The sequence below is a fragment of the Passer montanus genome, unplaced genomic scaffold (genome assembly GCF_014805655.1).
Source record: "Passer montanus isolate IOZ18808 unplaced genomic scaffold, ASM1480565v1 scaffold2, whole genome shotgun sequence".
Lineage (NCBI taxonomy): Eukaryota > Metazoa > Chordata > Aves > Passeriformes > Passeridae > Passer > Passer montanus.
In genome coordinates this window covers 9585149-9608717 of record NW_024366591.1, presented here as the reverse complement: position 1 = coordinate 9608717, position 23569 = coordinate 9585149, and the positions used below count along the sequence as shown (strand labels likewise).

The following is a 23569-nucleotide window of genomic DNA, read 5'->3' as shown; positions in this document are numbered from 1 at the left end:
TTCCCCTCCTGGGGGGAAAATGCGCCACCGAGCGCCGCCCGCGCACGCGCAGGCCCCGCCCCCTCGCTCGTTAGCCGTCTCTGTTGTGCGCCGCCCCTGGCGCGCGGTGCACTCTGGAAGTTGTTGTCCGCCGAGCCGCGCAGCGCTGCCTGCCGGAAACGCTGCTAACACCGAGCAGGAACAGCGCTACCCATGAGCACCCTCGGCGCCGAGTCTCAGTTTCCATAGAAGTGGAGAAGAATGATGTCAGTATTTCCGACACGAAGGCCAATGGGACCGCGGGGTAGGCGGGCCCTGCGGGACACGGCCCAATGGGGGAGGTGGAGAAGGGGGCGTGGCCGCTCCCGTTCGCCCGTCAGTCAGTCATCGGTGCGGGAGGGGGAGGGGGACCGAGCCGTGCAGTCACCGCCGCCGGGGCCGCGCAGGACGGATCGGCCCCTCCGCGCGCCGTGCGGGGCCGCCGCCAGCGGAGCCGCTGCAGCAGCGCTCAGCGGGGCCGGGGGTGCCCGAAGCTGACAGGAGCCTTCGCCCAGTTCCCTGCCGTGCCCCCCGCCTCGGGCCGGGGGAGTAGCGGGCGGGCGGTCGCCGCGGAACAAAGGTGAGGGCGCCGAGCCGGAGAAGGAGCCCCCGTGCCCCGCCGGCGGCGGGCGGGGAGGCGGCGGGGGGCCCCGTGGGGGCGCGGAGCCGGGCGTGCGGCGGCGAGGGAGGGAGGGGGGCGCTTGTTTTTCTCCTGGTAGCGAGACTGCGGCGGGACTCGCCGATGCTTCGTCTTGCCCCCCCACCCCAAACACCCAGTGGCGGGCCGGGGGGAGGGACCGGCGGCTGCTCCTCCAGCCCCTCTGCCGGGAGGGACGGAGCCCCCTCCTCCACACTCGCACAGACACACGCTCCGTGTCCCCGCCGAGCAGGTCGGGCCCCTTTCTCCCCGCCCCCCTCCCTTCCTCCCTCCCCGTCCCCGCTCCCTTCTTTTCTTCTTCTTCTTCCTTTTCTTCCCCTCCTCCGCCGCCTCCTGCCTGCTCTCCCTCCCTCCCCCCGCCCGGACCCGCTGCGCCGAGCCGGGGAGTTGCGGCTGTTGCTGCCGAAACTCCTGCGGCGGAGTCAGCGCTTTCCTTTATTTCGGGGGGGAGACGGAGGGAGGAGGAGCCGCCGCGATCCGGAGCCGCAGCCCCTACAAAAGCGTGTGTGTGTCGGGGTGGGGGGACTGCTCCCGGCGCCCCGCTCCGCCGCCGTGCACACGGGCACTCTTCCTCGTACAATGGAGGAAGAGCCTCCCTCCCTCCTGCTCTCCCTCTCCCCGCGGTAAAGCGAGGCGGGGGTGCTCTCCGCGCCGGGACCCCCGCGGGTGCCCTGCCGCCGCGCGGTGCCCGGGGAGGGGGCGCAGCGCCCCGGGGAGGCGGCCGGGGCGCCTCCCCCTCCCGCGGCAGCCGGGGGTGGGTTGTTGTTGTGGCAAGTTTCTCCTCCTCTGACAGAAATGGCGTCAGTGGCAGCGGGTGTAGGGGAAGCCGCGGCGTGTGGGAGCCGGGGGGGCGAACGGCGGCCGAGGAAGGAGGGAAGGGGGTGAGCCGCGGGAGAAGGGGGGAACCGGGGAAGGAAAAGGGGAGTTTCGGGAGGAGCCCAGCGCCCCCACCCGATGTTTGGCTCCCCTCCCCCCGCCCGGTGCGAGCGGCTGGTGCGGTGCCTTAGCGCTTTGTTTTAAATTCCAGGTCCAGCCTCGGCCGCTCAGCCACAATCGAGGCTTTTACCGCAGCCTGAGCTCATCATGAAGGTAAAACACTCGCTTGTGTGCCTGGGAGGAGAAGGGAGGGAGAGTTGCCTGGAAAAATGCTGTCCTATCTGTCAGTCCGTCTGTCCCGACCCCGGTGCGAGGCTCGGTGCTGGTGCAGATCCAGACTGCGGGCAGCTTCGCCCCCACTGCCGTGTTTCGGTGCCTTGGCTCGTTCGCTGATCGCGGGGCGGGCTTTGCTCCACCGCGTTATGCTGGGGGAAGCTGTAAGTTCCCCGAACAGGGGCTGTTCTCCTTCAGAAACATTGTTTGTAGGAGAATAAGGACATGGCTGCCTGGGCTGAGCTTGCTTCATGGAGGAGCAGGGCACAGTCACCCTGCTCGAGAAAGTAACGTTGTGGGGGAAATGCTGGCTCTACAACGTTGTTTACTTGAATAGAGGGTAGATTTACTTACTTTCTATTCGTCAGTAGGAGTTTTCTTGAATGAGTAATCTCGATGTGGTCGGGGAGGGTGCAAGTAAGTGATTCTCCGCAGTGAAAAGATTGCTGTAAGGTGCGGAAAGATTTTCAAACAGGTTCTAATTTTCCTCTCGGTGCTGTGTAGTATTCATGTCCCTCACTGTCATGCATTTTTCTTCTCTTAAACCTTTCTAGACTGTTTATGTTTCGTATATTATGCAAGCTAAATAGCAAAACAGATCGTTTCGGTGAAATAGTATGATTTCTTCTGTGTGTGGCCAAGAACTGTGTACCTAAAAGTAGTTTTTAACAACTGCATTTGTTAGGGTTTTTTTTACCATTTTGCTGATATGTCTTGCTGAAACTGCCATTCGTGTTGCCATCACCCCCGTGTAATTCAGCTCCCGGTCCTGCTGGGCAGCAGTAAATCTCATTTCAAAATACTTTAAATCTTACAAAAAAACAACTGTTACAAACCTGTGATGCTTCAATTCTTTGGTTTTTGTTAGTAAAAAAGAGCAGTCTGTATGTGGATTCTTCTACTATCAGAGTTTTTGCCTACTGTCTGTGAATAAGTATTATGTAAAAGGTGCACCAAGTACTATATTCACTGCTGGAAATGGTAAATGAAATAGACTCGTTTAATTTCTAGATTGATCCGAGTTGCTGAGCAGTGAAGTCTTTCTGTATAGCTGTTAAACGTTTAGCATGTTTTTTTTAGATTTTGTGGCTTTATAACAGTGTTGTTTTAAAATCTCATTTTAATTGCCCTACGATTTTTCTTTAGCAAGTGCTAAGATATAAAATACTGCACATCTGTCTTATTAAAGTAAACTATTTATGAATTTACAACAACAGACTGTTGAAGTTGTATGATAGGGAGCTTTCCAAATGTGGCTCATTGCCTGGTGGGGATACTGGAGATGGAAGCAAGATAAATAGGAGGCAGTATAGGGAGCTTTTTTCCCCGGAAGGAAAAACCACTTATTTAAATGACAGTTAAATTTACATACATTTCTAATATTCTTTTTCAATGTAAACAAATCTTACAGTTACCATAGTGATTAGGTTCAGATACTGAGGTTTTAGAGCCATATTAATATGTAGATAGACAGGAGCATGAAGAGGTCAGATCACAAGTAGAACGCAAAGTGTTCTGTGAAACAGTGATAGAGATCCACTTCAGGCTGAATTGAATGTATAACAGATGATTAAATTTAGAGTAACAAATACAAAAACCTGTTAATAGACCCATATTTTTTTTAAAACCCTCAGAGCTTACTTAGTCTTCAGTAAGGTTTGTGCTACTATTACATGTTTATTTTTAAAGTTAGGATAAATTCTGTCAGAGTGTTCAGGTGTTAAGTTTAAGTCTGTAGTTTTTGCAGTTTGTGTGTGTGTGTGTAGTGTTAAACTTACATATGCTTGAGATAACTCCAGTACTTTATTTACTGTGCCCTGTAGTGTTAAGGGAGGTTAATCTGTAAGTCATCACTTTGAAGCTTTAGTTATTACAGGGAAACTTTTAACAGAATTGTGGTTCCAAAGAAATTTCTAAGATTCAACAACCTAACCAAGATTATAGGAGTTATACAGTGGATCAGTTCTTCTGGCTGGCTTAAATTTGTAATTTATTCATTAAGCTTACAAGGATACAAGCTAGTCCAATAAGAAGCAGTAAGGGAGAATGCTTAAGAGAATTAGCTTTCTGTTTGTATCACTTCAAGGTAACATTGACTATATTAGATCAAGATACTGTTTAAATATGACTGTATATTTCTGTGCATTTATTTTTTTAAGTTATCCAAAGAGCACACTCTTTGGATACTCAAGGACACTTCAGCATATAGAGGATTTAATGCTTTAAGGCCTAGTTTCTGCTTAGAGTCTGCTGATGCAGACTTGCTTCTGACTGCATGATTGAGGCCTGTGTTTTGATTTATGCCTTGGTCATTCTTTCAAGTGCAGAGCATTGTGGATTCTGGTGCACAGAGCCTTAGAACTGGATTCCTTGTCGGTACCTTGTCTCTTTACGTGAACTTGAGCAATTCAATTAACTTCACTGACTCCTTTCCCCCACCTGTGTAGTATGGATAAAATGCTGATCTTTCTTTGTAAAACACAGTGAAGTATATTTAGGAACAGCACCAACAATTGTATTGACATATTGACACAAAACTGTAAGTCACTTGTGTTCTTGCATTTTGCAATGCTTTGACACAAGAGAGGTATGCTGCCTGCTAAGAGATTACCAGAGCTGTTGGTATAATTGCTGTCCTTGTAATAACCCAACTTAATCCAAGGAAATAAAGTCCCTCATATAAACCAGTAACTTTAGCCTATTAAGTAGTCTTCCCATGGACTGCTAAGACCACTTAAAAACAGACTTTTGAAATATGTCTTACAAGAAGTGTTCAAGTCTTAATAGAATTATGCTTGTTATTGTGATGTATTAAATCAGGCTTTTTCCTGTGTTGATGGACCTCTGATAGTTAGTACAGTTGTGTAGATAATGGCTAGGATTGCTTGCATGTTGTGAAGGGCTTTTTTTGTTTAATTTAGCACTGTTTGTATGAGGCTTTTTTTGCATTAAGTATGTCAGAAGAATGTAGAATCTATTTGATGATTTAAAAAGCAATTGCATGCCATCAAATGACTAGTTACTAAGTAGGTAGCAATATATGTAAAAACATTCTTATAGAGTGCCTTTTTTTAGCTCCAGAATCAGGAAATAAACTCCCTGAAAGCCAAGTGTCTGCTTTTAAAGAGAGAAATAAACACAAGCTTGGTTTCTCCAATGATTTGTACCAAGAACTGCTGCAAATGCTCATGAGATTTTTAATATGTATCATGGCATTTGTTTGATATACAGCTATGTGAATGAAGGTCATATACCCACTGTAGTTAAAAAGTTCACTGCTGAGTGGGGATCAAAAGAGTTGATGTCCCAGAAGCTAGAGAAGTGCTCTATTAATTAAGAGATCTGAAATGATTGTTTAAATGTTTTGATACTATTTGCGTGTTCATGTTTTTCATTCTGTAAAGTACAAACTATTTAATGGTTGTTGATACTTGTCTTTGGTAATCGGAGATGTTCCTGATGCTTGCTCAAAGTTGCCACACTAACAAATTAAGAAAGCCATGCCTATGGTTTATGGTAGATTGTTTGGTTTGGTTTGGTTTTAATTCTTCCTGAATTTACATTTTTGTTTCAGTAGTCTGTCCTAGTGACCTCTCCAGTTACCCAGAGAGATCACTTGTGCACATTGATGCTGTAGCTGCTTTCTCTTAATGTGTGCCAGACCATTGCTCATATTCCATGCCAGTATGGCTGAAGATAAAAGTAAAATATCTAGTAAACTTTTCAGCCACTAATTTCCAACTTTGAGCACAAGTTAGTTGAAAAACCTATTGGCCTTATTTAGGCAGGAAACCAGTCGTGGAGTGTAGTGACCTTTCACTTTCTGGTTAACTATTTGAAATACAGCAGAAATTGAGATTTCTAAGGGAAGAGTACCATTAGAATAGTTTTTGTGATGGAGGCAGGAGAACAGGTAAGTCCTAAGACGTGGTTTTACTCTGTGACTTGTTTTTACATTGTGAAAAATGATTTTCTTAAATTCTTTCCTGATGTTCCAGTTTGAACAAGTGATCAGAGGCAGTTATTGACTTCCTCGTGCTTGCATAATTATGTAGAAAGGAAAGCAAACACCACTTCCACCAAGCAATTACAAGTCATGTTGGAATAATCTATGTTATTTTGAAATGGTTTATTTGCACTTTTTAAATGTTAGTCTTTGTATATTTTACAGTGGCTAAACAGCATGGAAGTCTTGAACTCAAATCTGCATGGGTAGTATGTGGCTGTTGAATGGTTGTATTGGTTTATAAGGGCTCTAAGTTAATTAGACCACATAGTGGAAAAAAGGCTGTCTTACACTGAGAAGACTGAAGTTGTAATAAACTATGAGCATTAGTACAGTTAAGTTGCCTGTAGTGTTATCTTCAAAGTTGGTAAAGGATTTTTGGATCAATGCTCTCACGGCAGCAGAACTATTGTATGAGCATACTGTCTTAAGAAAAATGTTAGTAGGCAGAATAATGAATGTGCATATCTTCACTGGAACACTTTGGGATGGTTATTCAGTTCACTTTGTAATCCAAAACAAGCATTGTATACATGCAGAGCAGAAGCATGCTGTGATACACATTGCATGTCTGTTTTCAAAGAAATTCTGCGTTGTAGTTGAAAAGCCCTTTGAAACAAAATGCAAAGGTTTTGATATATTAAGCTTTACTGTCACTATCAAATACTTAATCTGAATCCTTTGCTGATTGAGTAAACTGAAAAAATAACTTTGCTAACTTTGAGAAGGTGGAAATGATACTGTTGCCACAAATTGGTTTGAAATTTTTTGTTTAAATCCTACAGATACACACATTTTCCTTAGAAACACATGCTTTTATAATAAGCTAAAGAATAAAAGGGAGTTTGAGGTGACCTCATTGAAAAAGGTAACAAATTTTACAAAAAAACCTAGGGCTTAACTTTACTTGGCACCCTAACATTATACACAGCCATCCAAATGCTTGATTATTTATCAGTTCTTAGTTACTTGAAAGTAGTTAACCCACTTTCTGTTCACTACCTGTTGTGAAGTGCAGCAGTTGGATTCTCTGTATTTCTACTTAGTAGACCCTTCAGCTGTTTTTAGTGAAATGTACAAAGCTGAAAACCATGGATCTGGAACTGTTTCTGCCTTAAATGTGATTCAGGTCACAGTTGAGAAATGTTGAGAAGTCAAGTATTGTGGCTGCTTGCTTTTTAATTGATGTACTTCAGTAAAAAATAACACTTTTGCCTTTTCCACCTAGCACTTAGTGTTGTCCAGTTACTGTGTTTCCTATCTTGCTTGGATATGTGCATGGAATGGATTTTTAAAGACTTCTAGAAGACTTCAAAAGGCTCCAGGGAACGGAGAAAAATTGTTTAGTCCTATGCATAAACTAAATGTTAGTGATTTAATATGTGTTACCATAATCCTTTTAAAAGGTTTTGATGGAAAGTCATAAATCTGAGTAGTTGGGTTTTTTGTTCTTTTTTCTGTTACATGGGGTGACCAGATGAGGGGACATTTCAGGGAATTCAAGTAGGGAAAAGACAGCAAGCCACTTTGATATTCAATACTTGACAAGACATCTATTTTCTTTCTGAATATTAGTTTGAACCAGGGGAGAAATTCAATAAAGAGAGCACTATTGTTTTTTGTTTGGTTTTTTTTTTTTTTCTGTTTTGTTTTGTTTTGGTTTTTTTTCTTGGCAGACTATAAAGCAGTCATGACCTGCTTAGCAAGAAGTAAGCAAGCTCTGAAAGCCAGTTGTGAGAATGTCAGAGCAGGGTGGTGGAGGGTGTTGCTGAGTTACCTGTAGAAAATTAGGACTGAGATGAGCCAGCTGCTTTATGTGTGACCACTTGTGTGACGGTGACTTCCTGAGTATCTATTAATTAATTGAATATGAAGTACTATTTTGGGGGGATCTGCACCTGTCTTCGCTATGAAGAAAATTGTGCTGAACTATGAAAAGTCATTTTCCTTACTGTGAGTGAAAGCAGTAGGAAAAGACATCGTTCCAGTTAGCATGGAGTAACTTGTTCCCATTGCTGTTGTCTGTGAGCCTATATTTGCTCTAGAGTGAAATGGTAGTCAGTACACCAAAGAAAAGACTTTAGCATCCAGACCTTCCAGTTCAAGTAGTCTTTGATTGTGACTTATACAGCTCTCCTTAAGGAGTAACTAGAGACAGCATTCATCAGTTGTCATTTAAGCTAAGTGTGAATGCAGTCATCTGTAGAGCTTTGTTGCAGAGCAGATCACCCAGGTTGGACTAATGTGAACAACAATGTTCTTGGGCAGAGGAGTTTGGTGTTCTTAATGTTTAATCTGTTGGTTTTTCCCCCAACAACTTGAAGCAAAGGATTTAGTTTCATAAGTAGTTAGTCAAATTAAGGTATTGTATGGTCATGGAAGAATGCAGTCTTGTCTCCTTCTTCCACTCTCGGCTGTTTATTCTCACTGTTTTCCATGCTAGCAGTCCATTTGTGTGGTGCCAGAGCACAGGGAACCAAGCTGAAATTAGAAACAATCAGGTACATGCACTCTTCACTTACAGACTGCTCCTGTCCTGACTGATGCCTGCAGAGGAAGAAAGGGCACAAAAGCAGAAATGCACCAAGACTGATTATGATTGGTTTAAACTGCACATGAACACACATCCTTCCCCATCCCTCTGCCAAATTAGCAGTTTACAGTCATTAGGCTAAACATTTTGTAAACTCTCTCTACAGGTGAAATTGCCATATAAGTTTTTTCGTGCTTTCTTGATACCTAGAACACCAGATTTCTTTACAGGTTTGAAGTCCATATTTTCTAGAAGATATTGAGTAAAATATTTAATTGAATTGATGTTGTGTCTTGAAAGGAATGAATAAAATTCAATTTTCAATATGATAAACATTGATTTCAAAAAATAGAGAGGTCTTAAATAAGAGATGGTATCAGACAAAAAACCTCATTTTGAAAGGAGGCCAGTATAAGCTTTGTTTTCCCTCCTCCTTCAAGTTTTTCAGCATTTGGAAAGAATACCATTGATAACAATTGTCTCTTTCTACTTAAATTAGAGAAACAATATTATAATTTTCTGTAGAAAGATATTTATAAGTATTAGATTTCTATCCTATGAAGATGACAATCTATATACCTATAATACATTTTGACAATAGGTGCTTTCACCAATGAATGGAAGATTTAAACAATTGTGCTACCTTTATTCCAAACAAAACAATAGGGAATGATAATTTGGGGAGAAATTACATCACTGTTAAAAGGAAGTTGAAGGGAATTGAAGTAAAACTTCCATTTTTTTGTATGTGTTAAGAAGGCCTGTATATTTATGGGTAGACAAGTGGAGACTTGGTGACAGTTGGGTGTTAATACCAGTTGGAGATGGTAGAGTGAGGTGTGTGACATCTTCTTATTACCACAACTCAGTGCAGATATTTAGATGATGTGTTATCTTCCTTTCTAAGAACTAGTGTTCTAGCTGAGCTTTTATCTGATCCTTTCCCTTTTCCCTCTTATGTGTCCTATTAACTTAGTATTCCTCATCATTTAAGACAATCCTTCTAAATGGGATTTGGGAAATGGGATTCGACTTCAGCAAAATTCAGATCCAAGTGTATCTAATGCAAGGTTTCAGCTGTAATAAATAATGTAGTAGGGAGTAATTTGTTTTTTCATGTTCTCTTCTGATTTAAAAAAAAGTTTCAGTTTGTGGCAGGGCAACCTGATCCACTGTGATAATTTTTTTTCCTTCCTATTTTGAGCTGTCCTCTCAACAGCAGATTGCAAGCTAAATCTCATTTGTATATTTAAAATAGTCCACTCCATGTTGTCTTTACAATAAATGTGGGATACATTCTTCTAAGATTGCAAAGTATACTTTAAATTAATTTAAAATGGTGGAAGAGACTTTCCAATATCCTTTATGAGTATTTAAGTGAAAAAGTGTTAAGTTAATCTTTTTGTTAATGCTGTGACACTTAGGTTGGCATAACTTCTTTTCCTGGGAGAAATCATAAGGGATTGAGACATGTTTTTAAATGAGTACATGTTAAACCAGCATTTCAGAATTCAGGAATTTGTAATGGAAAATGTGTTTTCACTTTTTAACTTATTTTACTGCTCTGCTTATTGAGAGAGAGATGTTGCTACAATATTAAATGAATGTAACTTCAAATTATATCACTAAACTTAAATATATATATATATATCCTTATTAATCCTTGCACTTCCATATATATAAATGCATTTTTGAAAACAAAGCAGTAATTTTATAAAGTTCCACTTCAGTTTCTTTAGAAGGTTGCCCTGCTAGATGGGCATCAAGGGAGATAGTGAAGTACTTAAGCATAAGTAAGACTGCAGAACTGTTTGAAAATTAGAGTTTGATATGTACCAATACCTTGCTGCTTGGAACAGAGACAAAATTGGAGACAATAATTCAGCTTCCAGTAATTTCCATTTTCTAAATGCAGATTCATTCTGAGGTGCTCTTCCAGAACTTTACAATGACAATCCACATACCTTTACATATAGGACATGATTTAGGTAACCATGTGGTGTCTTTGTCTTCTTTGCAGAATTTCCTGCCTATTTTTCTGCAATGTTGGACAATTTAAAAGACATTAAATCTTGGATTCTTTCCTTTACTCACAGATTACTAGTGCAGTATTTGCATTCCTAAAATTCAAGTAGTACAAAAGATTGTGTCACTTGGTGACATACTGTATTGGATACGTGGGTTGAAACCTGCAAAGTCACTCTTCAAATATATTCTGATATTCTTTATCCATTTTGGAATTGGACTGCCAAGGCTCCTGCCAAGTCTGTTCCCTGGAATAATTTAACATGAAGTTCCAGAAAGTATTAATATGTATATTAGATGCCTGTCTACACTAATTCAATTTTTCTTTGCTAGTAGCTCTTTGGCTGTTGAGCTAATATTCTGATTTCATTTTACTTTGCCTGATGCAAGCCAAAATGTTGGATTGATAAGTTAAACATATTTAATTTATAAACATTTCATAAACATCTTATTAAAATAAAATCTTCTGTTCATACATTGTACAATTAAAAAGTATATATTTATATGTACACTTGCCAGTGTAGGGTGATTTAGGTTTTAGATGCAAGTGAATTAGTTGCTTTTGTTACATTCTGTATTGTAAGACAAATACTCTTTTGGTGACAGGATAGTAATAATAATATGTACGAGAGAGATAGGTGTATGTCCTGCTAAGACAGACTTTTTCACTGGTGTTGTACGTGGCACTGGTAGCATCTAGAGAGCAACTCAAGTGGTAGTAGGTCAACTTTAGATTAGTGAAATGTTTTTATTTGTGGCCCAAGTAGCACTGATTTCAGTTCAGTAAAATTATACGTACCCTTTTTTACACTAAAATAGAGAACAACCTTCTTTTTTATCACTTGAGTAACTTCCTATGCAACAGCACTTACTTGAACATTTGAAATGGTGTAATGAAATCTTAATTATGGTCTGACAATAAATATTAAACAGCATTTATTGTGTGGAATAAAAATGATCCATGATACTTAATCTGGCCTCATCAAGTTTTTCTATTTATATGTATTGTATTTACTTAGTTGGAGTTTTGAGGAAACAAATCGGCTTTTAAGATCTTATATAAATCTTTTAAGATCTTAATATAAATATACATCTATATATTAAAACAAACAAAAACCCAAAAGGAAATGGTCAATTTCCTTCCAAGGTACTTGATTCCAGGCAAATCCAGATACAGTTCCAGAGCTATGCTATCTTACTGCTGTAGCTGGATATCCTTACTACGTTTGCTCAGAATGAAACTTGGGAAGAAAACCACAAACCATTCAATACTTGAATGTGATGTACAGATGGGACGTGTGTTTACAAAAAAACTCCTCAGTCTTAAAGGAGCTGCACCATCTTTCCTTTTTTTTTCTGGCAGTTTCTCTTCAAACAGCTTTTGTGTCCACTGAAACAACATTCCAGCCAAGTAGTACGTGGGCACATCAGTTGCTTAGTAAGGCCAGTGTGAATGCTTTAACTGGGTATTCCTCTTCTAGCAAGGTCATGCACAGTATTTCTGTGAAAATAAATACTACATTGGGCTGATTTGGCATACAGTAGTACTGGAAGATTAGGTTTATTCTTTAAGCCAAGTATTTGAGAATTTCTCTTCAATTATCTTCTTAGTCTTAGGGAAAAAACATCTACCAGAAACATATAATTAATTAGAATTTCATTGTCACATGAAGTTGATACTGTAACCTGGTGATTTGATGGAGACACTGATATTTTGTAGAGATGCATTGACACTCCAGAATTGTGTCTTGGAACTGAAGACCTCTTGATTTGCCTCTTGTTCAACTTTGGAGAACAGAACAAGGTTTCATGTGGAAAGTAACATTAGAATTGTTGACATACAAAAGACTTTAAGTAAAACTTAAAGGTAGACTTTTTCTCTTTCACTTGAGTAATCCTAAATGTTACTTTTTGAAAAGAGGCTAAAAAAATGAAGGTTTTAGTATAAGAGGCTTAAAGAAAAAACCTGGGCTTTACATAATAGCTTCAGCACACTTGAAAGCAGTGAACAGACTCTTACACTACCTATGCAACTTCAAAAATTTTATTCTCTGTTCTTTAATATGTTGAAGAGTTTTGTGGAATCTGAGCAAGGATCTTTCTTTAAATAGTCACTCCCTGGAAATGGCTGCCATTAGTCACAGGCTAAGCCAGCTGAAGATGTTTTGGAAACAGGTGCAGCAATGAGTAGTCAATGAAACAGAAGTATTCTGGGTGGATAAATTGGATAAAAGGTATGAAACAAGTAGTTTAGGTTCTTTAATTCCTTGAAGTCTGAAAGGTAGCCTAGCTGAATACTAACTGCACGTATATTGTTCTTACTCCCTGTATTTCTTTAGTGGCACTTACACTTTCTGTGTAGCATGCATCTAAAATATGTCTTCATAATTATGCAGCACTTGATAAATCTCTTCCAAACTTGTCTTCAGCTGGGTATTTCTGTTTTCTTAATATCTGTTTTATTTTTAATGCTTGCAGGCTTGGTTGGCTATGGGTATTTTCTGATGGAAAATCTTGCATCACTATTTTGAATAGTTGCCACATTTACTTCATTTTGCATTTTTCCCCCAAACCTCCTTTCACAAACTTAAATACTGAACTCTTAGTCTGCAGGATAAATGCTGTTGGGGAGAGGAATGAGGAAGAGAAATTATTAATTTTCTTTTAATATGCTTGGTACTGACCATGCAAGAATATTTGACCAGTAGTATTTTCCAAAAATGAAGTGAGATGGGAGAGATGTTTGCATGTGTGCTTATGTTTGTTAAATTTATGTAAGTTAGGAATTGTATTCCTAAAAGTTAGGATACGTGTAAAACTAGCTGACAGAAGAATATTATTAAAGAAACACTATAGTTTTTTGATGAAAAAAGATACATAAAAACTGTGGTCTTGAAACTTTAGTCCTCACTTTTTTTTTAACCCATGTGCGATTGTACTGAGTTACATATGCCTTATTCTGGAAGAGGCATTTATTTCTCTTAATCTGGACAAAGTGGGATGTACAAATAAGTTGGTTTTTTAAACATGGACTGTGAGGGAAGGATTTACAATTTACTTAATAGTTTGAGGAACTGTCCATTTGAAAGAAGAGTGTATTGTGGAAAATAATGTTTATATTTTTCTGGAAGAGGATTACATAAGTGAAAATCAAGTTTATTAAATAGTAGAAGTAGTCTGCTTGTTAGCATGATTATAATTTATTGCAGTTTTCCTTGGTAAATTATTTGTGATACTAATTTCTTTGCTGCCCCAGCTAACCAGTGTCCAGCTCAGTTAAGTTGTCTGTGTTCTGCAAGGATGTGTATGTTTCACCTGACAGCAGTGGCCCAATAGGTGCTGGTAAGAAATGTGAAATTTAACAGAAAATAATGTGGGATTTTTTCTCTTTCAGACCCAGATTATTGGTTATATAGCTAAAATCTTAACTAATCTGCTCTTCTTGACTGGAAGCTATCTGTACTCTTAACCAACTATTTTACTGTAGTAGCAGACCAAACCTAATTTTAATTGGTTTTTGTGCTGCTTGGCTACTTCTACATAGTGCAAGTGTGCTTATAGTAATGCTAATACTTCACTTCTTCTGAACTCTGTGTCTTGTCTCTCATTGTCTTTAATGTAATGCCATGGGTTCTGTAGCCTGTTTCTAAGGAGATTTGAAGACAGAGTTAAAAAATCTTGATGTTAATAGTCCTGTTTTTTATTCAGGGATCTATAGCTTCATTAGAATATTAGGGGGAAATCAGAACATTGAAACACTTCGGTTAATGCAGCTCTTTTTATGTAATCTTATCTGTGTATATATAGTCACCTTTTCCTTTGCACATGCAATAGTTATGGTTGCTTTAAATTTTTACTAGAGTTTTTTTCCCCTTTTCCCTTTTTTTTTTACCAGGAGAGGAAGCTGAAGAATTTTTTCACTATTTTGAAAGGTGTAATACCTTTACAGAAAGATTGATCTCCCTATTTCCATAAAAGAAAGATAGTATGGAGATAGATATTTGTATTGCAGTATAATTTACTGTCATTTCAAAGATTGTAAGACTGTACTTCAGATGTTAGAAAATACAGCCTCTGCATGGACTAAGGTGGAAGCACTCTTGATACTTTGCATGCATGTAGTTATTGTATGCTATTTGTATCTTAACTAATGTAATGTAAAATAATTGTTTATTAGAAAGTAGAATCTTATTCACAGGAAGTTTGGAGAGAAAAATGAATATTTGTTAAATGCAAAAGGTAAAAAACCCACAAAGGAAAGGATTATCATCAGGACATTAAAAAATACACCTAGACTGTATCATCAAAGAGATCAGGATAGATATACCTGTAACTGGTAATACTTGTTGTTTTTACTTCCAAAAATTTATGCAGTGAAGGTAATAATGATCAAGTTTGCACTTACTTTTAGACACACATGAAACACATATGTATATATTTTAATATCTAGAAATTACCTGCAGTTCTTTAAAAGTTTCAGTTTGTTGGCTAGCTTGCCTTTGAATTTCATTGAATGGTATTCTATTAGATGTTTCAAAAGCGTAATTGTGGCATCGGGAATTCGAGGAAAGCCAAATATAAGGGCTTACTGTTTTGAAGCCAAAAATATTGCACTCTTGGTGTATTAGTAGTTTTACCCAATTGAGATGTGTTTTGTTAGCTCTTGTGTAATGTTTCCCTTGGAGACTCAAGAATAGCATAGCAGGTTACTGGTGAGGAATAAATGGCTAGTTTAGACCAGGAGTGAAGAACTGTCAAAATGTTCCAAAGAAGGATTCTCTCAACACTGAAAAACTAAGGAGAAGTGTAGGGATTAGTGTGTATCTAGTTGAAGTCAAACATTGTCAAAACCCAAAACAAGTGAAAAGTATTTTTAGTTTGGCTAGTTTACAAAATAAGAGTCTTAAAAGTTATTGCTGGCACTGATCTAGAAAGGAAGACAAGACTGTTGGTCTGTGCATGCTAAATCTCGTGAAGCCAGTGGAGAAATTGAGGATATTTTTTTAGAGCAAGTCACTGGAAAGGAGAGTACACCCTTGTTTGCCTGTTCTAAAATGCATCTTCAGGTCCTGTTAATTGTCTGTATATGTTAGTGAATCTGAGCCTTGCACTTTGTCTGAGATGAGAACAATCTGTTTGGAGAAGCCAGGAGAAAAGCAAAAGGCAAGTTGGTAGAGAGGACTGGAGTCTTTTCTGTAGGTAAGGTATCTTTGTGCTACGTGCTATTAATTTTATATAGTCTGAAGTGGAGACTTAGATGACTGTATCTCCACCAAGTTTATCAGAAGAAACAGGTTACTGGTGAGGAATAAATGGCTAGTTTAGACCAGGAGTGAAGAACTGTCAAAATGTTCCAAAGAAGGATTCTCTCAACACTGAAAAACTAAGGAGAAGTGTAGGGATTAGTGTGTATCCAGTTGAAGTCAAACGTTGTCAAAACCCAAAACAAGTGAAAAGTATTTTTAGTTTGGCTAGTTTACAAAATGAGAGTCTTAAAAGTTATTGCTGGCACTGATCTAGAAAGGAAGACAAGACTGTTGGTCTGTGCATGCTAAATCTCGTGAAGCCAGTGGAGAAATTGAGGATATTTTTTTAGAGCAAGTCACTGGAAAGGAGAGTACACCCTTGTTTGCCTGTTCTAAAATGCATCTTCAGGTCCTGTTAATTGTCTGTATATGTTAGTGAATCTGAGCCTTGCACTTTGTCTGAGATGAGAACAATCTGTTTGGAGAAGCCAGGAGAAAAGCAAAAGGCAAGTTGGTAGAGAGGACTGGAGTCTTTTCTGTAGGTAAGGTATCTTTGTGCTACGTGCTATTAATTTTATATAGTCTGAAGTGGAGACTTAGATGACTGTATCTCCACCAAGTTTGAGTTTATCAGAAGAATCTAGATGCCAGAGGGGTAATTGAAGGAAATTATCTTTGCAGTGATATTGCCCCTTCCTTCAGTTGATGTTTTTAATTGCAGTGTCAGGCTCTGTGAAGGGGGAGAAGGTCTGCATATTCATATTCCTGGAAGTGCTGTGCTTGTGGGTGCCTGTGCTGTGTCAGACAGCGCTAATGGGATCCCTGGGTTAAATCCATGCAAGACCGTGAGAGGACTGAAAGAATGTTTTCTCATATTTTGATCTCTTTGCCAGCATGGTGTGAACCCGAAACAGGTTTTGTGATTCAAGTGTGCCTTAGTGTCTGTTATTGCTGTTAAACCTAATGGGGCTACCCTATGCAAGGCAGTAACTTGTGAGCAATTTCGCTTGTCCAGTTGTATGGCTCTGGTTAATTTTCTTGTTCTACTGTAGATCGCTGCTCCTTGAAGGGCTTTTAAAGACTACCTCAGCACCGGATCATCATCTTGATACAAGTTATCTGTAGTCCACTCACATTAAATACTGCATTTGTCAGGAAAGTCAAACCAAGCAGTGATTTTTGACAGGACTAATCCCATTTATAAATTGAATTAAGTAAAGTGACTCATTTGTGGTAAATTCTGAAATTTTTGAAATTAATCTTGAAATTAATTTTTTCAGTTTACAACTGAACTTCTTATTTTACAATCACAGATTAATTAAAAATTGTTTTGTTCTGTCATCTAACGTTAATGGTATTTTTCTAGTTCTCTATAAAAATCTAAAGTTGGAGCATTCTAGAGAATGCTCAGTTAATGTGCTTTGTTTGCAAATAATGTGTGCTGGTTATAAAACTTAACATTAACTGGTTTTTTGAGTGCTATCCAAGTAGATTAGACTTTGAATACAAACTTGTGTTTGACCTTGCATATACTCCAGTGCTGAAGTGCTTTCAGCCAGTTTAAAGCCACTTCAGGATTTTACTGGAGATGTTTGACCGAAAGCTGTTTGACACTCAAATCATTTGAAAAAGAGACAGCTTGACTATCAGGATATTAAAGAAAAAAGATGGTAGGATGGTAAATGTCATCTTTCCTATCCAGCTAAGGGCCTCATACATTCAATTTTTGCAATTCGGGGGGAAAAAAATGGTAGGATGGTAAATGTCATCTTTCCTATCCAGCTAAGGGCCTCATACATTCAATTTTTGCAATTTGGAAAAAAAAATAAAAATTAACTGCTAGAGTGTGCAATGGAAAGGTAAATATAGAAAATGCTATCAAACGCCCACAGGAAAAGAAGAGGATTACTTTCTAAGTTTTGAAATTTCTGTGGTTTTTTTTTCAAGAATATTATGAGTTCTAAATTATTGTGGAGTACTACTTCATTTTGTTTGGGGCAGGCTGCCAATTTGCCCATTGAGTTATCTGCTCCTACTTTGTTAATGCTGCTGTGTGATCTTGCAGTGAAATTATACAATGTAGTAAAATGAAAGAATTGCAGTTTAGCAAAAGTAACAGAAACAAATGAATTCATGAGTTGAAGCACTTCAGTAACGTGTATCAGAACAGATGCAAAAGGAATGATGCACGGGGAGGGGCATCGTCATTCACTGGGTTGGAGTTTGTAGGGCCCAGGCTTTCCCCTTTTACACTTGTGAGTTGTTAATTTAACTCACAAAAGAAGTATGAAAGAACACACCATCTGTTTTAACTGCTGGTGGTGAGCATCTAGCAATACACATCTCCCCCCCACCTTTCCTAGTTTCAGAAATGAAGAACTACTGTTGGCAGTAGGTAGTATGTGTCACCAACTTTTATTATTGAAACTCATTTTACTGGATTTATTTTTGATCACTACATTTATTTTTGTTGTTTTCTGCAGGTATACAGAGATTTTAGAATATTTATCTTAGCATTCCTGGCTTTCTTAGAGGAGTGAATAGGTTCAAGCCTTATTACTAAACTGATTTTCTAACTTTGCATAATGATAAAAAATCCATCCTGATGATTATTCAGTGGAACTAGGAAAAACAAATAAATGCATGTGACTTGCATTTAGTTCTGTTTGATTAGCTTTCTGCCATAAAGAAGCTATATACTTTTGCACCAGTTAGGTTAGGTTTTAAGTACTTACATTTTAAGAAGTTTCCTGTCAGTTCTGTAGCAATCAGGCTGTTTTGCTTCTTGCCACTTGTCAGCTCATAATTCTACACAAAACATTTATATTTTGATTCTTACACAGGTAGTTGTATATTTTGGTTGCAAATTCAGCAGAAACTGTGTTAGTAATTTCTCACTTAAAATAAGATTTTTTTTTTCTGTTAAGTAGTCCCCATTTTTCTTCTTCCCCTCCTGAATTTGACTAAAGGGCCTATTCCACCTGTTCCTTTGCAGTGATAAAACATTATGACTATTGCCATTTCAGAAATTTAGTAAGAAACTGTATTAAATACAAGCTATGCTACCAGGTTTTTGTAAGCACTAAGAAAAGTTCATTATGAAATTCTAATCCATTGTAATGGGATGTCTTTGAGGCTAAAAACCACACAGCTATAATAGCCACAAGATTGCAGGATTTCAGAGCAATGAATGTAAGCACAAGGCAAGGTAGCCAGCTTTGGCCTACATAATTTGTTGAGAGGAAGTGGGGACTGACTGCAACAGTTGAGCTTTTAAAACTAAAGAAGTGAACAGATTGTTGCTGAGTGGAGTTGTGTACAGAGTATTTTTAAAATTAGTATTGTGGTAAGTTGAGCTCCAACCAGAGATGAAACCATGTGCATACTTCCTGTCTGTCTGAGACATCGCACAAGTGCCTGGGGGTGGCAAAATGAGTTTTGACATACATCAGCACAAATCAGAAGTGGTAAAGCTGGTGTTTCTTTGACTGAGTGATTTTTCTGATTACTTTGATAGGTTGTTTTGTGTATGGAGCAATTCACAGAATCTTGAAAAGCACAGGTAATTGTTTAGAAGACTTCATGTTCTGTAGCTGCATTTTATGAAAATATTTTGTTTTAGCTGTGGGAGTTCCTTGTTGATTCAGATTTTGAGTGTGACTACCTAATAGCCATATTAAGCTTAGTTTGAACTGCTGCCTCAAAAGCTGCTTGATCATCCTTTTAATGTGTGTTTAGTAAGACTGTTGATTTACAGGTTCTAAGTGACGAAGTATTTTAATTGATCTTGTGATCTCTTCAAGCAACTAGTTACACAGGATATTAACATCCTTTTTCTAAACCTAAAACCTCTGTTCATCCTGAAGCTATGGGATTTTTAGTGCCCTAGACTGTAAATTAAAGGTCCCTGCAATATTGGTTTTTTCCTTTGCAATGCTAGAGCACTTGAATCCGACACTATATGCCAAATCCAGTGAAGGACTCTAGCTAACCTGTGGGTGTTTGTGATACTTCAGTGTGAGTGATGGCACTGTGAAAGTCTCCCTTGTATTATAAATGTGGGCATGTGGCACTGGCTGCTCTGTCCACTGAGCAGGAAGGATTTGGTAATAATACTTTGTAACACTGTGAAAGTCTCCCTTGTATTATAAATGTGGGCATGTGGCACTGGCTGCTCTGTCCACTGAGCAGAAAGGATTTGGTAATAATACTTTGCAAAGTAGTAGGATAGAGTCTGTTGGATGGTCGGCTCAGAACCTACTGCAAGCACTCCTGACTCGTTCAGGCATCTCATTTCCTCTGACGCGCTTCATGTCATGAATTTGCAGCAGTTCAGAGCCTCCGGAGGAGTGAGGCTGGTGCTTTATTCAATGAGTCAAGACTCCCAGCACACGGAATGGAGAGCTTTGCTGCCTTCTCATCTAAGGTTTTAGTGTCTGGGGCTGAAGGCAGCCAGCAGGCTGAGCTGGGGAGCCATCAACACTTGCCAGTTTCATGGTGTGGTACATGCTGCGTTTGTAGTTCACTGCCTTTGAAAATGGAACCTGCTGCGTGCTGTCCCCGCCTCCTGAGGGGGCAGTCCTCGGAAAAATAGCCAAAAAATAAATGGAACATGAGGCAATGTCATATTTCTGCCAAAAAGGCAAATGCTGTACTGGAATGTTAAAGTATTACTTGAAAATGAATTGTATTTGCTTCTCTTGCAATTAACTAGGCCATACCTGTGTCCAGTTTTAGGCACCAACTAGGAGAAATATGTGAGGTAGTTAAATCCAGAGGGACAGTTCAAAATACAGGGCCTATAGGTAAATATAAATACTTTTTTTTTTTTTACATCTAGATAAAATTTACACCATAAGTTGTTGTTTTCTTTTAGAAATAGGATTACTCTCAGTTGCAGCTCTTGAAAGTTACTAAGCAGAAGTACACTTGTCTCCATGTGCAATATTGTTAAGACAAGAAATAACAGTAGCAAGGAGTGTTTAGATGAGAACAGCCTGTAAGCACTGCAGAGTGTGGGATATTGATTCCTAAATGTAAGAATAGGTATTACAGACACCTGTTAGGAATAATACAGCTGAAAGGATCCTGCTGAGAGGAACGACCTTGATAACCTTTTATGTGTAATTAAGTTTTTGTTTGTTTTTCCCAGGAATCTCATCCATTGAAATGTAACATTTAATAAAGTGGTTAGATGAAGTTATTTCAGTCTCTTTGTAGATATTTCCTAAACTAATTTTCATAGTTCTTTTCTAAGTGTCTTGTCCCTGGCCAGCAGTTTTACACTGAACTTCTATGCAACAGTAGAGGGAAGGAGCATGGCAGATGTAAAATCCATTCTCTTGTCTAAAATTTCTTGTGTTGCTGTGACATTAGACATTTTATATTACCCTACTTTCGGTACACTCTTGTGTACAGTTGGCTCTCTGCTACAAATTGATTTTGTCTCCAGAAGCACAGTGCACAAGTTCTTAGTTCCTGAATGCTTGGATTTGTGCATAGCCTTCATGTGCTTAACTTACTAAATAATGTGTCTTGAGGAAGGATAGATTCTCAGTAAGAAAACTTCTCATTTTTTGCTTTGTTTTGTATTAATGTTTTTTGTTTTGTATTGTTTGACAGTTGTGTGCAGGTTTGGCATTATTTCAGTGTACTCCCCCAACATTCTCTTAGCTAGCAACAATGGTGAAAACCAAATCCAGAGGCTACACATTAATTTTTTACCAGACTAATGTTGGGATTTAATGTATTACTCTGTTAAAGTTTTAATGTAGTATTCTAAAAAGCACTTTATATTAAATTACAAATCAGCTGTGGTCATGATTTCATGCAAATATACAAAATAACATCTTAAATGCTTGGAATTTTGGAACTTTATCAGTTTATCATTACATACTTAAACATTGTTAGACTAATAAGATCATAGCTGTGTTTAGTGAATTGACTTGGATCAGTGTTTCAGAAATCTTATTCTGCTCAGAGATTTTGAATTGTGTGTCATTCCTTCAGCTTTTCCTTTCTGTTCTGACTTAAGAACAAAAATAACTCCTCCCCCCTGTTCCTTCCTAGCCAGTTTAGAAAGTGTTGTACAAACAATGGAAATAAACCAAGGCAAGAAATTTTATCTTGTATCTGCATGAAAAGGAGTCATGGTTTATGGTTGGGATTGTTTGGGTGTTGGTTTTGAGTTTTGGTGGGCTTTTTTTAAGGTTCAGTTTTTTAATTTAGCATTAATTTGCTTCTAAAGTTTTACACAACAGAAAGTAGTTTTTAAAATTGACGATAATAAACAGAATCTTAATATGCCACAATTTCAGTGAAAAAAACCCAGCATTCTTAGGTAGTTATCTGATTTTAGTATCTGTTCACTGATCTTCCTCTTGCTAGTTTTACTATCGAAAAATTTTTCTGTCAACTAAAATGCCAATATTGTCAGTTACCTAGAATACAGAGAAGTCATTTCATGTACATAGAGTTTCCTGTTCTGTTTATTGTTATACTGAATTTACTGAGCAACTAACTTTTTAAAAAGAAAACAATAATTGTCTTTGACTGGAAATAGAAAAAATGCCCAAGAATTATCAAATGTTTATTGTTATACTGAATTTACTGAGCAACTAACTTTTTAAAAAGAAAACAATAATTAAATTGTCTTTGACTGGAAATGGAAAAAATGCCCAAGAATTATCAAACTGTTTTAAAAATAGGTTTGTTTGGGTTTTTTTCTCTTGAGATTTCATTGACTGTTGTTTTTTCAGACTTTACATAGTCACTTCATCATTTTGCTCAGGAACAGCCTGGACTGGTCTGTTTGCTTAAACTATCAAATGATCTTTGTTCCAATCCATTTGGAATGCAAGCATATCATTAGTATATCATTCTTTTCAGTGCTTTGAAACATCCCAAGTTTTTCGTAGCAGCACATCTAGACAGAACTGTGGGACATTTAAAAAAAAAAAAAAAGGCATGTTTTCCAGACCTAATAATTTAAATAATGCTCCTAAGCAACATCTGAAGCTTTTAGTTGACCAAAGGGTGATTATCAATGTAAAAATTGAATTTAATTTAGTTAAAGTGCTAAAAAGGTAAAAAGGTATCGAGAACATATTTTTGCTGAATTATTTTAACCTCTAACAACAAGCACTTTACTGATTGCTTCCTTTTTTTGACTTACAGTTCTCCATTCTAGAATGAATTTTGGTTCTTGCACAAAACACAGGAAATGTGAAAGAAGTCTTTAAATTAGTGGTGATTAAAAGTCTTCATTGAAAACTCCTTATTTCAAATTAATTGTTACTTTTTTTCTGTATGTAGTAGAAACTGTTCAAGCTTGAAATGTACAAAAAGGTCTGGCCAAAATTAATGAAGTAGTACCATTTTACACTACTAAGCTATAATGTTAAATAATTTAATATTTAGCTAAACCTTACAGGAAAAAAATATCACAATCTGGTAGCTATGGCAATAATTGACTTTGAGAAAGATTTTATATTTAGGGGGATAAACAGCAGGAATAGGCATTCAAAATATCTTTTCTTCATGTAGTCTTTCAGCAGTACAGAACAAGAGACCTACAGAAGGAATTGTAAAGAATTGGCATTATTTTTAGAGAGCTTGATCAGCAGTTCTGGAGTGTTTTTATTAAATAAAACATTTTCTAAAATGATATGCTATACTGCTAGAATACAGATTTCCATTCTTAGGTCTGAAAGTACTATAGAGAAACATCAAACACTTGCCTTTGAGTAGGGTGTGCATTACCCCCATTCTGCAGACTTGAAAGTTGGTACAAGCTTGCTGGGCCACATCATGGTGCAGCAAGTGTGTGACCAAATTAGGAACAGAATCAGAATTCACTTGGGTTTTTCAGTATGGTGGGGGGAAAAAAAACCCCAAATGCTGTAATTTTTTAAAGTATAGTCAACTTTCTGGAT

The 23569-nt window shown here is 38.4% G+C and overlaps 1 protein-coding gene across 5 annotated transcripts in view; it reads left to right on the top strand.

Annotated features, from left to right (window-relative positions):
- Window positions 1-357: 357 nt before the first annotated feature.
- ARID4B (AT-rich interaction domain 4B) overlaps window positions 358-23569 on the top strand; it is a 90937-nt gene continuing 67725 nt past the window's right edge. For 4 of the 5 annotated variants that reach the window (XM_039707122.1, XM_039707120.1, XM_039707121.1 and 1 more), the window contains exons 1-2: window positions 358-598; window positions 1704-1765. In XM_039707122.1, the coding sequence (XP_039563056.1) occupies window positions 1760-1765 (6 nt within the window). In that variant the 5' untranslated portion in view covers window positions 358-598; window positions 1704-1759. Of the gene's footprint in view, window positions 599-1506; window positions 1558-1703; window positions 1766-23569 lie in introns of those variants that run through there. The other variant, XM_039707119.1, reaches the window with a different exon arrangement.